At 36.0% G+C, this 18,563-nt stretch overlaps 1 protein-coding gene across 1 annotated transcript in view; it reads right to left on the reverse strand.

Annotated features, from left to right (window-relative positions):
• Positions 1-18,563, reverse strand: part of LOC128649747 (phospholipid-transporting ATPase ABCA1-like) — a 2,013,556-nt gene that overhangs the window by 246,060 nt on the left and 1,748,933 nt on the right. Inside the window, exons 42-43 of the mRNA XM_053703184.1 lie at positions 12,985-13,047; positions 7,765-7,871 (exon numbers count right to left, since the gene is read on the reverse strand). Of these exons, the coding sequence (XP_053559159.1) occupies positions 7,765-7,871; positions 12,985-13,047 (170 nt within the window). The remainder of the gene's footprint in view (positions 1-7,764; positions 7,872-12,984; positions 13,048-18,563) is intronic.

Genomic DNA, 18,563 nt, shown 5'->3' on the forward strand with positions numbered 1-18,563 from the left:
ATAGTGAATAAACCCCTCAGTTGCTAGGAGATAATCTTGATGACTTACAGACAGGAGTGTTTTCATGTATGTATGTGTGTGCGTGCTTAAAGGTACAGTCTACACCAGAATTGTTATTGTTTTAAAAGATAGATAATCCCTTTATTAGCCATTTCCCAGTTTTGCATAACTAACACAGTTATAATAATATACTTTAAACCTCTGTGATTATCTTGTATCTAAGCTTCTGCAAACTGCCCCTTTTTTCAGTTCTTTTGACAGACTTGCAGTCTAGCCAATCAGTGCTTGCTCCCAGATAACTTCTCGTGCACGAGTACAGTGTTATCTATATGAAATACGTGAACTAACACCCTCTTGTGGTGAAAAACTGTTAAAATGCAATCTGAAAGAGATGGGCTTCAAGGTCTAAGAAATTAGCATATGAACCTCCTAGGTTAAGCTTTCAACTAAGAATACCAAGAGAACAAAGCAAAATTGGTGATAAAAGTAAATTGGAAAATTGTTTAAAATTACATGCTCTATCTGAATCATGAAAGTTTATTTTGGCCTAGACTGTCCCTTTAAGTGAGTGAGTGCGTGCTTAAGAGTGTGAGTGCATGCGAATACAATTTTAAACAACTTTCCAATTTATTTCTATTATTTAATTTGCTTCCTTCTCTTGTTATCCTTTGCTGTTGATTGGTGGCTGCATTTATATACCGATTGTGATTGGCTCACCCGTGTGTTCAGTTAGAAACCATTAGTGCATTGATGCTCCTTCAACAAATGATACCAAGAGAATGAAACAAATTAGCTAATAGAAGTAAATTAGAAAGTTGTTTAAAATTGTATGTTTTACCTAAATCATGAAAGAAAATGTTTGGGTTTCATGTCCCTTTAAGTGTGTGAGTGCATGTGTGTGCGTGTGTGCATGTGTGACTAATTATGGGTGTCAGTTTGACTAAACCTCTTTGAGAAAAACTGTGTCTTAGTATGTTTCTCTCATTGAATTGAGATTTTCTAAAAGAGCTGCATAATTGTGTACATTTCATGCTGTGTCATGTAAAATGTCTATAGATAGGCCAAGCACTCAACTCTGCAGGACAATGCAGAGTAAAAACTGTTATTAAAGGGATATTCCAGCCAAAATTGGAAACCATGTGTGTGCATTTCTGTATTGAACAGAAGCAATTTTGTAATATACATGCATTAGCAAAAATGCTTCTAATAAAAGCTATAGCTGTTTCAAATGTGTATTTAAGTATGCACCGTGCACCAGCATTTTAAACACAACACTTGTTTGGAGAGCCTAAGGTGCTTGTACCATCTGGTAACGACTCAATTTGTTAATGGCTGACATGATACAAGCCCCACTGATGATCTGAGCAGCTGCATTATTTAAAATGTGGATGCAGTGAAAATATCTAGCTATGCTTCACGTGCAGAGAAAAATGTTAACACTAAAACAGTGATAACTCTTAATAGAAGCATTTTTGCCAATACATGTAAATATGTTTCTATTCAAAGATGCAATAAATCTATGTGCATTTATATTTTGACTGGAATGTCCCTTTAAAGGACATGATACCTTAATTTTTTCTTTCATGATTCAGATAGAACATACAATTTTAAAAAACTTTTCAATTTACTTCTATTATTAATTGTGCTTTATTTTCTAGGTAATCTTTTATTGAAGGGACAGCAATGCACTACTGGGAGCTAGATGAACACTTCAGTTAATAAATGCCAACAGGAGTATATATGCAGCGACGAATCAGTAGCTAGCTCCAAGCTACTCAGCCTACCTAGGTATTCTGTTCAACAAAGCATACCAAAAGAACAAAGCAAATTAGATAATAGAAGTAAATTGCAAAGCTGCTTAAAATTGTATGCTCTATTTGAATTATGAAAGAAGCATTTTGGGTTTCCTGTCCCTTTAATAGTGTAATTTACTTAATATCATGTAAAGTCTTATTTTTGTTTAATTTGGTATAGTAGCTCAATTTGTGTTGCATTTGCCACTGATTAATGCTCATTCCAATCTAACAGCTATAAACCACCATTTTTTAATACAGCTCTAATATGAAAACAATTCAAATGCATTAGAAATGCTTCAAGGGACATTAAACATAAAATTAAAATCCCATACATCTATTAATCTAGAATTAATGAAAATGAAACAGCATTGCAATAACCCATTTTTCTTCTTTCATTTTGGTGTAAATAATTGGAAGTTAGTTTCTGTTAAATAAAAACTACCAATGATCTGACCTGGCAACACACTACACACTCATTGCTTAGAGCAGTGCACAAACTCATTTCCACCAAGCTCTAATTGGCCAGAATTAAGGGATATTGAATTAACATACGGTACTTGCAAGTATTCTAAAGTAGTTTGTAGCACACTTTGCTGAGCTTTAAAAATAATAAATAAAGTGAAAGGGTTAAATGCTTTTAAAACTGTTATTTTGCATGATATTTATTTTGCGTTATAAACTGTGCATATTTCAGGTCATGGGTAAGGTGCCCTGTTTTGTTGTCCCTCCCGCTGTTTTCAGGGAAAATATCCCAGTTTCAAACGTAAAACCATGCTCTGCCCCTGACATATCTCCCCTTACCCTGCCCATGACATGCAGGAACATGCCAGTTATACACCCATGGCCCTGCCACTCCAATTCAAGCTCTTCCCACAAATCACTCTTTTAAAAGGACATTAAAATGACATGAAACCCACATTTTCTCTTTTTTGATTCAGATAGATTACACATTTTTAAACAACTTTCCATTTAACTTCTGTTATCAATTTTGTTTCAGTCTCTTGATATCTTTTATTGAGGAAGCAGCAATGGGCATACAAGTTGAACCACCAATCAGTAGCTAGCTCCAAGCTCCTGAGCCTATCTAGATATGCTTTTCAACAAAACATACCAAGAGAATGAAGGAAATTAGATAGTAGAAATTAATTGGAAAGTTGTTTAACCCCTTAACGACGTATGTCGTACAGGGTACGTCACACACAAACTGGTCTATAAATACCAGAGACGTACCCTGTACGACAGAGTTTAAAGCATCTGGAAGCGATCCTGATCACAGTGGGAGAGAGGGAGATGGAGGGGGGGGGGAATTAATGATCAAAAGGATCTGGGAGGGGGAGAGGGAGGGGGTATTAAGGGGGGGCAGCTACACTACTGAAAATGTAAATTACATAAAAAAACAAAACAAACTTTTTTGGGAGGCAAATTGGGTACTGGCAGACAGCTGCCAGTACCCAAGATGGCAGCAAATAGGTAGTAGGCGAGGGTTGTAGAGCTGTTTGGGGGGGATCAGAGAGGTTGGGGGCTAAGGGGGGGGGGGGTCCATCACAGCTAACAGAAATAATAATAATAATAATAATAATAATAATAATAATAATAATAATAATAATAATAATAAAAATAAAAGAAAAAGCCTTTTATTTTAGTACTGGCAGACTTTCTGCCAGTAATTAAGATGGTGGGGACAATTGTGGGGTGGGGGAGGGAAGAGAGAAGTGGGGGAGGGATCAGGGGGTTGGATGTGTCAGGTGGGAGGCTGATCTTTACACTAAAGCTAAAATTAAAGGGCCATAATACCCAAATGTTTAAACACTTGAAAGTGATGCAGCATAGCTGTAAAAAGCTGACTAGAAAATATCTCCTGAACATCTCTATGTAAAAAAGAAAGATATTTTACCTCAAAAGTTCCTCAGTAGCCACCTCCCATTGTAAAGGATTTCTAAGCAGCATTTTAGTGTATCTGTCCTAGGACAGCTTAGGGGATGAGCCTCGTGAACTCTTATATTATTTCACCAATCAGGTAAAGGAAGCTTACTATGAAATCTCATGAGAGTTAAAGGGACACTCAGGTTAAATAAAATTTTCATGTTGACTGGTCCTTTAAGTCAAATCTCATGAGATCACAGTAAGAGTTCATGACCTCAGCACTGCTGATGCTGATTGGCTGCTGTTCATTTCTTCATTTTTTATTTTTTTTGTTTACCTGCAGCTGGGCAACAGCTGAAGTATATTGTTTTACACAGAACTTACTCTGCTGAGCTGAGGAAGTTGTGAGGTAAAATATCTTCCTTTTTTACATAGAGATGCTCAGGTGATATTTTCCTGTCAGCTTTTTACAGTTATACTGCATCAGTTTCAAGTGATTTAGCATATGAGTATTATGTCCCTTTAACCCTTCAAGCTTCCTACAAGCTACCTAATTAACCCTGTCACTGCTGGGCATAATACAAGTGTGGTGCGCAGCGGCATTTAGCAGCCTTCTATTTACCAAAAAGTAATGCCACAGCCATATATGTCTGCTATTTCTGAACAAAGGGGATCCCAGAGAAGCATTTACAACCATTTGTGCCATAATTGCATAAGTTGTTTGTAAATAATTTCAGTAAGAAACCCAAAGTTAGTGAAAAAGTGAACGATTTTTTTTATTTGATCGCATTTGGCGGTGAAATGGTGGCATGAAATATACCAAAATGGGCCTAGATCATTACTTTGGGTTGTCTACTAAAAAAAAAATATATACAAGGGATATTCAGGACAGATATCAGTGTTCCAATGTAACCATAGCTAGTTTTGAAAAAAAAAAATGGTTTGGAAATAGCAAAGTGCTACTTGTATTTATTGCCCTATAACTTGCAAAAAAAGCAAAGATCATGTAAACATTGGGTATTTCTAAACTCAGGACAAAATGTATAAACTATTTAGCATGGGTGTTTTTTGGTGGTTGTAGATGTGTAACAGATTTTGGGGGTCAAAGTGTGTGTTTTTTCCATTTTTTCCTCATATTTTATAAAAAAAAATTATGGTAAATTATAAAATATGATGAAAATAATGGTATCTTTTGAAAGTCCATTTAATGGCGAGAAAAACGGTATATAATATGTGTGGCTACAGTAAAAGAGTAAGAGGAAAATTAAGGCTAAATACAAACACTGCTGAAATGTAAAAATAGCCCTGGTCCTTAAGGGAAAGAAACAGAAAAATGGCCTTGTCCTTAAGGGGTTAAAATGGTATGCTCTATCTGAATCATGAAAGAGAATCTTTGGGTTTCATGTCGCTTTAAAACCAAAATGTAATTCCCCATAAAGGGCTGAATTACAAATGTATTTAAAAAATATTAGTGGAGTTCAAAGTTGTCATCATCCCATGTGGCTTAGAGCCATAGGAATTGTAATACAATTCAAGACTCTGCAAACCAATCAAAACTGCTGAAAGATAGGTTTATTAATAAAGGCTAGGATTCTGTACAAATAGAGTCAGATAAACTCCTTGTCCAGAACACGGATAGTGATACTATGCTATCAAATAAGAAACCTAGATATAACAATATTACAATTTTTCCATCTTTTGTGACTAATTACAATAAGGAATTTAAGAAAGTTAACCATATCAAACAGAGAAATTCTAAAAGACATCATACCAGAAAGAGGAAAAATTATTTATAAGAAAGGCCAATAACTTAAAAAAAAAACTGTTGGCTCCTTCCATAATTAGATTAACATAGATAGTAATACAGCAGACAATAACGGTAAGTGCTCGTTGAAGACCAGGGTAGCTACAATACCCTTGAAATCGTAGGAATACCATAATAGTCCACAGCACTTAGATAAAAGTATCTTTTATTGGCACAACAATGTAACAAACTGGTGACGTTTCAGGGTACACCCCTGTATGATTAAGGGGGATACCACAAAACGTCACCAGTTTGTTACATTGTTGTGCCAATAAAGGATACTTTTTGCTGTGGACTATTATGGTATTCCTTCCATAATTAGAGGGATGAAAGCTAAATTTCCATACAAAATAAATAACATAAAAGGTTTTTACTCTTGTGGGAAATGCAAATTATAAAATTTTCCATTCTACAAGTAGTTAAAAAGCTATATTAGGCGCAAAACTACAAATGTAGTTTATTTGCTAACCTGCAGTTGTAAAATACAATACATGGGTCAGACCTTTAAGATTTCTCAAAACAAGGATTCTGGAGCATAAAAACAAAATGGAGGAAAAGAAGGACAATTATAGTGTTCCAATCCACTGTAATCAGTGTTCTGAAAATCTTAAGAATCCTAATAGTTTTGTCTGGATGGGTATAGAAAAAGTTAAAAGTAAAAAACACTCATCTCAAAGGAGCATTCAAACAATGATATTGAAATTGCCCAAGTTCAGTCGTGCTGTAAAGGCTGTCTGCTGTGTGTGTAAAAGCAAGCTACCAAGCAAAGTACCAGTTCACTTGTATCGTATCTATGAATAAGGCATACAGCCGAAACGCGTAAGATGCGTGTCTTTAATCTGCACCATTGATCGTTTATGTCAATAAAGAATTTGGAATTTTTCTGGGACAGCTGAAGCTGAACCTCTTTTTCTACTATAGAAAAAGTTCAAACACCGTGGAGGGGATGCGATTTAAAGTCTGAACTTTTAAGAAAATAAATGTTGTGGACTTTCACCTTGCGCACTTATGGTTCCTGGGGTCTGAACAAAGACACTAAAGTAGCAGCATTTATCTAATTTGTATATATTTTTGTGTAGCCTTTATTTTTGTTCCTTTCCAGCTTTCTTTCTATAGTAATTTATGTTTGGACACTGATATCTTATCCGAGAGACACTCATACATTTCTTTTTGGACTTTAAATGGTAATTCTTAATCACAGGAGAAAATGTTCAAAGATGTCATTATATACACTGCCCTTTCAATGCACTGGCGATTTTCTTATCGTTTGATTGGCTAAAACTAAATCATGTGACCATCCCTCCTTGCATGTACCTGAGAGGAAACTTATTATCACCACAAACTTGTTTCAGAACCTCTACTTGAAATAGTTATCATTGGTTTACCCCTTTTACTCTCATGATTTGATTGGTTGATTCTTGATGTACAGAAACAATCTGTTTTGTATTTGAAAAAATCGTCATATCTTTTAATTTTAGATTTTGAAACAAACTCATGAACCAAAATAGGAGAAGGAATAGGAAAAAAAATTATTATATGAATAATTTGAATATTTATAAGTTTTTATTAATTTGTTTGGGTCTAATACAGTCCTCTATCTTGTATGATAGTCAGGGATTTCGCACCTGTAAACCACTACCTTTATAGGTATGATTAAACAGGAAGTTGGTAGGTGGAGCGCGGCACACTTATAAATTGTACTAGGTAGGTTTCTGATTTGGCTCGTCTGTGTGATTTTGACTTTACTATTCTTTAACAGCTTATATATATTTTGAATGTTTTAAAAATTCGGTACTTTAAGTGATTTTATGATTTGTGCACAGAAAATATAACTTAGATTTAAGCTAGATATACAATGCATGTGAAACTAAATGAAAATGGTAAAGAAATTACTACTTTTTAAAATTTAAAGGAACACCCAGCATTTTTCTTTCACAGTTCTTTCAGATACAACATACAATTTTAAACAATTTTCCAATTTACTTATAGTATCAAATTATCTTTATGCTCTCTGTATCCATTGTTGAATGAACAGCAGAGCATTATTGGGAACAAGCTCAACACATCAAGTTAACCAATAGCAAGTGGCATTTATGTGTAACCACCAATCATGAGCTAGATCCTAGTAGTACATTGCTGCTCTGGAGCCTACCTAGATATGCTTTTCAACAATGAGAACCAAAAGAACGAAGCAAATTAGAAAATAGAAGAACATTGGAAAGTTGTTTAAATTTGCATGCTCTAACTGAATCATTAACATTTAATTTTGACTTTACTGTCCCTTTAAAACAATCTTCTTACCTGTATCCATTTACAAATGCGTTTCCACTAGTAATTGATATGTCCCCTGTTAACATTTTGAAGGTTGTTGTCTTTCCGGCTCCATTTATTCCCAGCAGACCAAAACACTATAATAATAAATACATTAAGATTTTTACAAAATGTATTAAACCACAATTCATTGATTTTATGTTATAAAACATGGTTACATATGTTGTCAGAGGGGTGTTAAATCAAGCCCCTGCTAATTTAATTCAGAACAATATGCTTAACTAATATTTACACACAATATTTTTTTCACAGCATGTTTTTATTTGTCTCAGTGATTAATTTCTAAATTCTAAATATTTTCTATTAGTCTCTCTCTATATATAAATATATGTATATATATATTAATATATATATATATATATATATATATATATATATTCAAGCAAACAACAAAGTGGGAAGCAAATGCTAGATACAGGAGCTGCAGAGGGTAAGAATATATGGTAAACATCCACACTTAAAGAGACACTAAACCCAAATTTTTTCTTTCGTGATTCAGATAGAGCATGCAATTTTAAGCAACTTTCTAATTTACTCCTATTATCAATCTTTCTTTGTTCTCTTGCTATCTTTATTTGAAAAGAAGGCATCTAAGCTTTTTTCTTGGTTCAGGCCTCTGGACAACAGTTTTTGATTGGTGGATGAATTTATCCACCAATCAGCAAGGACAACCTAGGTTGTTCACCAAAAATGGGCCGGCATCTAAACTTACATTCTTGCATTTCAAATACAGATACCAAGAGAATAAAGAAAATTTGATAATAGGAGTAAATTTGAAAGTTGCCTAAAATTGCATGCTCTATCTGAATCACTAAAGAAAAAATTTGGGTTCAGTGTCCCTTTAAAGAAGCCAAATGCGGCTAGTGGTGCAGACCGTTTTAAATAATATGTCAAGAATTACTTAAGAAAGAAAGAAACAAGAAGATACTTGTTTAAAAAAAGACAGAGATTACAGCACTCTTTTGCAACAAGAAAAACTCAGCTCCATAGTTAAAGTGAATATAGTAACAATGTATTAGTGCAGCAATTTAATTTCTAGACACACCGCATCCCTCACGAAAAGGATGTGCAACTATTGAGTGTATCTTAAAGCGATGGCCAAACAAATGTAAATATACAAATAGTTTGCAAAACTAGCAAAATAAAAATATAGACTAAATGAACCTGACTGGTCAGGTGAATCCATCCAGGAATTATTGGTAGAAGCAGAAGGTAGCCAAGTCCTCTCCTCACAGCCTGAGGAAGGTACTCCCCAGACAAAAGCAGTTTCTAATTTTAGACCTAGGTCTAAATATATGCCCCAGCTCTCTATGGTACCAGAAGTTAACATTTTTGTCAAACAGGTAGAGAAAGATATTTAAAAACTATCAACTTTTGGCATAGTGAATGATGATTTGTCAAAAGCTGAAAGGAAGGCCATGAATGAATTGATGAATGGAAAAGAGGTGGTTATAAAAGGAAGAAAACCTTGTCCTCTGGGATGAGAACAAATATATTCTTGAGGTGAGAAGAACACTTATCGATAAGAATCAGTATCAGCGTCTCACATATAGCCCCATCTCCTCCCTACAATCTACCCTCTTCAAAATGCTGCATGATGCCAAAATTGAAGGTAGAACTTAAATACATGTACCCTGAGTTCTCAGTAATGCCAGTTTTCTACTGCATCCCAAAGATCCATAAAAACTTAATCAATCCCCCAGGGAGGCCCATCATAGCAGGCATTGGGAGCCTCACTGAAAACCTTGGGAACTATATTGATTCTTTTCTTAGACCCTTCCTCAACACTATGCCCTCATTTGTACTTGATATGTCTGATTTTTTGCGTAAAATAGATAGCTCTCCTAGTATCTTTGGATGTAGAAGGGCTATATTCGTCCATTACACATAAGGTAGGCATAAAAGCATGTGAGCACTTCCTCATGACATCCGTAGAGGACAGTTTCTAAGATTACGTAGAAACTGTTCCTCCAGGGAAAAATATAATAAACATGCAGCTGTAATGGAGAAACATTTTGTAGAAAGAGGATATTGAAAAAGAGTTGTAAACAGTGCAAAGAACGATGCAGGACGCACCAATAGAGACAGCTTGCTCTTCCCCAAAGATAAGGCCCAAAATACAAAGATCAGATTTATCACTGAATTCAACTGTCATTGGAGTGGCCTTAAAGAGGTACTCTCTAAGAACTGGGATGTTCTTCTTAGCGATGAGAGTGTTGCCCGTGAAGTGGGGGAGTACCCAGGTTTAACTGCAAGGAGGGCCCCCAGCCTGTGGGACAAACTTGTAAGAAGTCAGTTCGTATCCCAACAGAAAGGGAAGAACTGTCTCACTCAAAACAAACTTCTTGGCAACCACCCATGTGGCAAATGTGTCGCATGCAAATACATGGTGAAAACCAAGGAATTTGGCACCCATACTGGGAAGGTCTTTAAACTTAAAGGGACAATGAAACCAAAAATTTTCTTTCGTGATTCAGATAGATAATGAAATTTTAAGCAACTTTCTAATTTATTCCTATTATCAAATTGTCTTCATTCTCTTGGTATCTTTATTTGAAATGCAAGAATGTAAGTTTAGATGCCGGCCCATTTTTGGTGAAAAACCTGGGTTGTCCGTGGATAAATTCATCCACCAATAAAAAAGTGCTGTCCAGAGTTCTGAACAAAAAGCTTAGATGCCTTATTTTTCAAATAAAGATAGCAAATGAACAAAGAAAAATTTATAATAGGAGTAAATTAGAAAGTTGCTTAAAATTGCATGCTCTATCTGAATCACAAAAGACACATTTTGGGTTCAGTGTCCCTTTAAACATTATGTTAACTGTAATACTGAAGGGGTTGTTTACCTGCTCTCTTGTTCTTGTCCCACTTTCAATGTGGGAAAAACAAAAAGAGCGATCAAAGACCGTATCACTGAGCATCGTGATCATATAAAAAATAAAAACTGAAAGAGCAATGTAGCAAAACACTTTGAAAAATTCCATATCTGTAATCCTGATACTCTTAGGGTATAGGCATAAACAGAGGCATAAATAATGGAAGAGGGGGTGACAATGACAAAATACTCCTCAGAAAGGAATGCAGATGGATATCAACTTTAGATACCCAGATTCCAAATAGGCTCAATGACAAGCTCGACATACAGCAGCTTGCTTCCTGTAACTAATTAATTATTGTCTTTTTCTCTCTGACAAATTTTACCTTCTATAAGACCATCGATATGATATTAAGAATACCTAGATATCCTATAGCGGTGGCCACCTAATAAAATGTTTTTTTAACCTCTATAATGTAAATATCTTGAGTTGTAACTTTTAAGAATATGCTATGTTCCCAATTATATAATCAGCGGCTACATAGTAATTGAATATATATTTTTTAATGTGGTCTTTTTAACAATTTCTGAACCAAATGCATATATTTTCACCTGTCAGTAGGGGCGCTACATGTATAACCCTATAAAAAGGGTTTTTTATACGCCCTGACAAAGCCCCGCCTTTTCAATAGACAAGGGGGTAAAACGCGCGTCTTTACATGTCCACAGGACTTTTCTTACTAAATAATGCCCACTGACATATGCTAAGAGCTCACATCTGTTTTGAATAGAATGACTAATCCAACAATTTAGATCCCACAGCATACTACCTGCCCAGGCTATACCCCATAGATACCTCAGGGGTTCTGTGAGCAGCAGGGTGTAGTTGATTGGATTCTCACTCTATTATATTATAATTTTATTGCTTTTTCTCATGTTTTGAACACATGCTTATTACATTTTCAGTGTCATTTATATGCTGTATATTTTCCTATGCCTATACTTCGCTTTAACAAGAGGGTATTACTGATAACTTTAGATCCCTTTACTTATAACTGCCCAGGATATACCTCCACCATCCACTTGTGGGGATTCTGTGCACAGCTGGGTGTAGTTATCCAGAATACATATCTTTGCTACAATCGACTCTTATTGCATGTGTATATGTATACAGGTACGTTGATTCAGCCTGACCGGTCAGGTTAATTTAGTCTATATATTTATTTTGCTAGTTTTGCAAACTATTTGTATATTTACATTTGTTTGGCCATCGCTTTAAGATACACTCAATAGTTGCACATCCTTTTTGTGAGGGATGCGGTGTGTCTAGAAATGTAATTTCTACACTAATAAATTGTTACTATGTTCACTTTAACTATGGAGCTGGGTTTTTCTTGTTGCAAAAGAGTGCTGTAATCTCTGTATCTTCTTTTTTTTTCTTTCTTAAAGGGACACTGAACCCAAATTTTTTCTTTTGTAATTCAGAAAAAGCATGCAATTTTAAGCAACTTTTTAATTTACTCCTTTTATCAATTTTTCTTCATTCTCTTGCTATCATTATTTCAAAAAGAAGGTATCTATCTTTTTTTTTTTGTTTCAGTACTCTGGACAGCACTTTTTATTGGTGGATGAATTTATCCACCAATCAGCAAGGTTGTTCATCAAAAATGGGCCGGCATCTAAACTTACATTCTTGCATTTCAAATAAAGATACCAAGAGAATGAAGAAAATTTGATAATAGCAGTAAATTAGAAAGTTGCTTAAAATTTCATGCTCAATCTGAATCATGAAAGAAAATTTTTGGGTACAGTGTCCCTTTAAGTAATTCTTGACATATATATATATATATGCACACACACACATACACAAGGAAGCACACTTAAAAAGCAAATAAATGACTTCTAGAAACATACTTCTGAGCCTTAAGCTTATCATTTTTCTTTACAAATGAACACATTTGCTCTCATAACTATGTTGTCAATATCTTTATTAGTATTCCACTAAAAAGTAATGGAATATATAGCAATGAACGAGTAGTTTTATAGCATAGGTTATAGATTTTTGTTTACAACGCAATCATGGTAAATATATTTCTGCATAAGATTTGCATTTATTGAGACTACCAATATACCAAAGCAAACAAAATTAGTGAGCCATAGGTAGATAGTACATTTTATTTGTTTGTTTTTATCCCTGAAGCCATAAAACTCAATATGTTTCGTAAGAACATTAAACACACATTGATGTACTACTGAATGTAAAAATATTATTATGTAGTACTCAGTGAAATATGCAGGCAATCAATTCACCTACAAAGCAATCTGTATAATAAAATATGCAAAACTTTGTCAGTTTTATTCATTTGCATTCCTACCTCAGCTGGAGGAACTCCTACACAGATTCTATTAACAGCAGGCTTCTTCTTTCCTCTGTAGACCTAATAAATATTAATCAGAAGAAATGAACAAAAGATGAGGCCAAACATTATGAAATTATCACTGAAATTGTCAAACAAAGTAACTTTGGCCACCACTAGCATGCAATTATAGATAAGTTATGAAGATCTAGCGTTGTAATGAACTAGGTAGACTTTTCTTCCATTCGCTCTTTGTACAGATTTTTATTTTAAACCCCCCCAAATAAACCACCCGTGTTGACTCGGATGCATTTACAGGCATTTTAATGAGTTTTATTTTTATTTCAAACCATTATCTCTGACATCTAGTTAAAGACAAAGATTTTAATGTTTATACTGAATAGTACAGTCATATTTTTCATCAACGCCTTTCGATTCTACAGCAGAATAACTAAAGTATTTATGAAATAATAATGAGAAGAAAACACATCCCTTTTGAACAATGGTGTGGTAAAACTGCAATAAGGATTATGCATCATTAGTAAGAGAGTAAATTATTGTTGAAATAAAATATATACTGGCCTTCCAATAAAACTGGCTGTGGGATACTACAGAAGGATATTGACTTTATGATGTGGTGCAGAATTTAAGGCATTTCAGGAATTTAAGGTCTGTTTGAGGAAAGACTAAGTACATCTCCATAGACAATAAGGAAAATGAGAGTGGAGAGTTTGATATTATTTACATATTAATCATTAATAGCATAGTCGAGCAATTGTAAGCACGGGGGAAGGAGTAAATAAATGTAAAAGTTATCTCAAGACAGGAAGATTCAATGAAAACAAATATAATGGGAAAGAAATGGAATAAAGAAATAAGTGGAGGGTATGAACTTAAACAAACATAGAAGTGGTGTTTCTATGATGGCTGTATTGCCTGTTATACAAGATGCTTGGGTTCAATGACTTAACAATAACCAATTCATTCAATCCATTTATCTTAGTTATCTCAATCTTGAGGAGAGTGTTTGTGTATAATATGTGAATGGGTTTTCAGAAAAGGTAATTTATTCATGGATTAGATTTAAAGGGCTTGATTTCTCATGTCCGCTGGATATCACTAAATGCTTGCACAATGCCGCCCCCTGCTCACTGGCGGCCAATCAGCCACTAGAAGGGGCTGTCAATCATCCCGATCATATCAGATCAGGATGAATTCAATCCATCATCTTTTTGGTGGTGGAGAGGTTAAGGAGCAGCGTTCTTATGACCGCCGCTTCTTAATTTTAGTCCTCCGAAGCAGCTTTTGCTGCTTGATAAATGGAGGCCAAAGAGTCAGTAAGGACCATTTAGATTGAGTACAGAAGTAGGTGGGATGGACATAACGTTATCCTAGGGATAAGTTACACTTAATAAAGAAATATGCATCGACTTGATTGGCCTTCTGGTTATCTGCTGAGGAATTTTGCTGAAACAGCCTGGGATGCTAAGTAACTTAATGTATTTAATGTATTTAACTTCAATACATTTTTAATTTAATTTTTACTTAAATAAATATGTATTTAAATGTTTTTAATTCACATTATTATTATTGAGAACTGGCATTTGGAGCTGTTGAAAGTATGTTTCTCTTTGGAATATGCATGTGAGGGCTTTTAAATCACAGAAGCCGAGTTTTGCTATTGATTGAAAAATATAGGTTAGTTCATGGCGGCTTTACTACCATGTGGTTCATTATGTACATACATCTAAAAAGTGTATCTCAGTTTCCATGCTGAGAACTATATTTCCAGGTGGGATAACAAGCTATACAATACACCTTTTTATTTCTATTTCTGTCTTTTTTTGCAGTGTATTAAGTAGATAACAAGCGACTAGCTATGAGAAAAACTTACAGGAACATTTTTTTAAGACTCTGATTTGTTATAAAATTCTCAAGGCACAGTTTACTCTTGAATGATGAATAATACATATATCTCCATGCCTCAGAATACTGCTCTAAACACATCTTTTTTTCTTCTTCTGACCTCTGCCACTCAGCCAGCATCACTTACTCTCACCAGAGAACTTCTCTCATGCTGTATCTGTCCTGTAAAACTCAGTCTCTTAGACTCCCCGCCAAGTTTTCAAAGCTTTATATCCTCTCTATAAACTCACTGATTCAGACAAAGAAGCCAGGAGCCTTATTTCCCAAAGCTTCTCATTTCGGTATCAGACAAACGTATCCGCCTGCACATTTAACGTTACATTTATAAAAATCCTTTGTTAGAGCAAGTAACCGTTCAAGCACCTATCCCACTGTTTGGTTACATCAATTACCACTTTGACTGCTGCCTATTTTTACAGACACAGATAAGTGACACTGACATATTCTGTGACTCTGATAACCAGTTTCTAGAAGACTTTTTTATATTTAATTATAGGGACTCCAGGATATCAACATCATTTCTACATTCAAATGTTTTAATGATAAATCTGGAGATAATGGAAAAACACTTTTTTTTTTTAGTATACATAGACCCCCCCCCACACACACACACACACACTTATGAAGCTGTAAAACTAGATTTTTTTTGCCCTTAAAACTTAGCACCCACAAATTGAGAAGCAAGTGTCTGGTTCTTGAGAAGCAGTCAGCTTCCTAAATTCTGACTGATTTTTCTGAGATTATTGACAAGTCATGCTCTAAAGTAATGGTTACACAATAACAAGGGGGAAGCTGCTCAGGTCTTTACTTATGCAATGCCAAACTCTAGCTGCACATGCCACTTTGCTAGCCCAAATTGTGAGCAGATAAGTTCCCTGGCTGGAAATCTTGTCCACTCATAGATTCACAAATAGGGTTTTGGGCTTTATTTACTAAGCAGTGGAGGTTACAGTGAGGGAAAAAAGTATTTGATCCCCTGCTGATTTTGTACGTTTGCCCACTGACAAAGAAATGATAAGTCTATAATTTTAATGGTAGGTTTATTTGAACAGTGAGAGACAGAATAACAACAAAAAAACGCATTTCAAAAAAGTAAAAAATCGATTTCCATTTTAATGAGTGAAATAAGTATTTGACCCCTTTGCAAAACATGACTTAGTACTTGGTGGCAAAACCCTTGTTGGCAATAACAAAGGTCAGACGTTTCTTGTAGTGGGCCACCAGGTTTGCACACATCTCAGGAGGGATTTTGTCCGACTCCTCTTTGCAGATCCTTTCCAAGTCATTAATGTTTCGAGGCTGATGTTTGGCAACTCGAACCTTTAGCTCCCTCCACAGATTTTCTATGGGATTAAGGTGTGGAGAATCGCTAGGCCACTTCAGGACCTTACAATTCCCATACGCTGCTCAAAGGTCCGATGCCGCCTCTCTCTCACTGGCAGAAGAAGCTGCAAATGTTTGAGGAGGTACTAGACACTGTGACGTGGTGCACGCCAGTGGTCGAGCATACCGCAAGTACAAAATCCAAAAGAACCATGATATGCAGCACTCGGGGGAAATAAATTGTAGTAAAATACAATATTTTATTCAGGCATATTAAAATAACACACTCCAATGTGTGGTGGACAGGAAACAAAGAATCCTTATGCGTTTTATGCCTGTTGGCACTTAGTCATAGGATCCAAAGACTAAGTGCCAACAGGCACGAAACGCGTAAGGATTCTTTGTTTCCTGTCCACCACACATTAGAGTGTGTTATTTTAATATGCCTGATTTCAGTCCTTCACGGCGTAGAGTGTTACCAATTGTTTTCTTGGTGACTATGGTCCCAGCTGCCTTGAGATCATTGACAAGATTCTCCTGTGTAGTTCTGGGCTGATTCCTCACTGTTCTCATGATCATTGAAACTCTACAAGGTGAGATCTTGCATGGAGCCCCAGACTGAGGGAGATTGACAGTTATTTTGTGTTTCTTCCATTTGCAAATAATCACATCAATTGTTGTCACCTTCTCACCAAGCTGCTTGGCGATGGTCTTGTAGCTCATTCCAGCATTGTGTAGTTCTAAAATCTTGTCCCTGACATCCTCGGACAGCTCTTTGGTCTTGGCCATAGTGGAGAGTTTGGAATCTGAATGATTGATTGCTTCTGTAAACAGGTGTCTTTTATACAGGTAACAAGCTGAAATTAGGAGCACTCCCTTTAAGAGAGTGCTCCTAATCTCAGCTCGTTACCTGTATAAAAGACACCTGGGAGCCAGAAATCTTGCTGATTGATAGGAGATCAAATACTTATTTCACTCATTAAAATGCAAATCCGTTTATAACTTTTTTGAAATGCGTTTTTCTGGATTTCTTTGTTGTTATTCTGTCTTTCAATGTTCAAATAAACCTACCATTAAAAATATAGACTGATCAGGGGGGCTGGGGGTACCTTTAATCTCTCAATATTACAAAGCTGTAGTATTACAAAGGGTATTAGAATGGCATGAATGCAAATACACCAAGGCCTGGACCTCTATAGACTCATATCTACTGGGCTTTCCTGCAATCGGTCCGTTGTGCTGGATTAAGCACACATGTAGACCTACTTTGGCTAGGACATCTGTTATATGGCCATTATTTTCGTACCTGGCATACAAAGAGACTTAAGACTAAAGGGATCTCTACATTCATTTCCCCCATGATACCTGTCCCAATAAATGCAGAATTTAATAAGGGAATCATACTAACTGAGTCATGTTTTCTGGGTACTGGCCCGACAATTCCGTTTGCATGCCTGGCTGGAGGGGGAACATTGAAACTGAGGCCACAGCTTACAGAGATCACTGGAGGAGTTTTCTCCAGATGGTTAAAATACGCCCAGTTGACACATTTAATAGGATCCTCACCCCATAAACAAAATCTTTTGAGAAGCTTGACAAAGTTCGAGTGCCTTTGTTATGAGGGGGTGGTACCTAGGGGGTCCTTGTCAATAGCAAAAAAAATACTAGATGACGCACTCACTTTACCACCCTCTTCATACGATTCTCATGGGCAATCTGACCTAGGCCTTCCTATCTCCAAAGAACAATGGGAAAATATATGCTATCACTCCTCTAAGTCATCCTTCTCCCCCAGAATCCTGGAAATGAACCACAAAATTCTATTCCGGTGGTACCTTACCCCAGACAGGCTTAAACACATATATCCCAATTCCAATGTGTCCTGCTGGAGGGGTTGTGGGTCTCCTGGTACTATGGCCCATATATGGTGGCACTGCCCGAAGCTGCTCCCCTTTTGGGAGGATATCACCAATCGCCTGAAGACTGTCATGGGGGAACAATTTGAGTTATCCCCTGCTAGGGCTCTCCTCAGCCATAAACCAAATAAGATGTGCAAATTTAAATGGAGACTTCTGCAATATAGCTTAAATAGTGCTAGATTACTCATTGCCCGTAAATGGAAATCTCCTCTCGTCCCCACTTTACAGGAATGGTTACATAACAAATCTGAGCTCCTTGAGGTGGAGGAATACTCACATTTTAAAAATGGCAGTCTTCCCCTATTCCATAATGTACAGTTTTATTGGCAAACGCTCTTGTATTCGCCTGCTAGGCTAAACTAGTTTAACTGTAAAGTAATTGCATGTCCCAGTCAGAGCAAACCTTCTCCCCCCCCCCTTCCCGCCCTT

Source organism: Bombina bombina, chromosome 2, assembly GCF_027579735.1.
Source record: "Bombina bombina isolate aBomBom1 chromosome 2, aBomBom1.pri, whole genome shotgun sequence".
Classification (NCBI taxonomy): domain Eukaryota; kingdom Metazoa; phylum Chordata; class Amphibia; order Anura; family Bombinatoridae; genus Bombina; species Bombina bombina.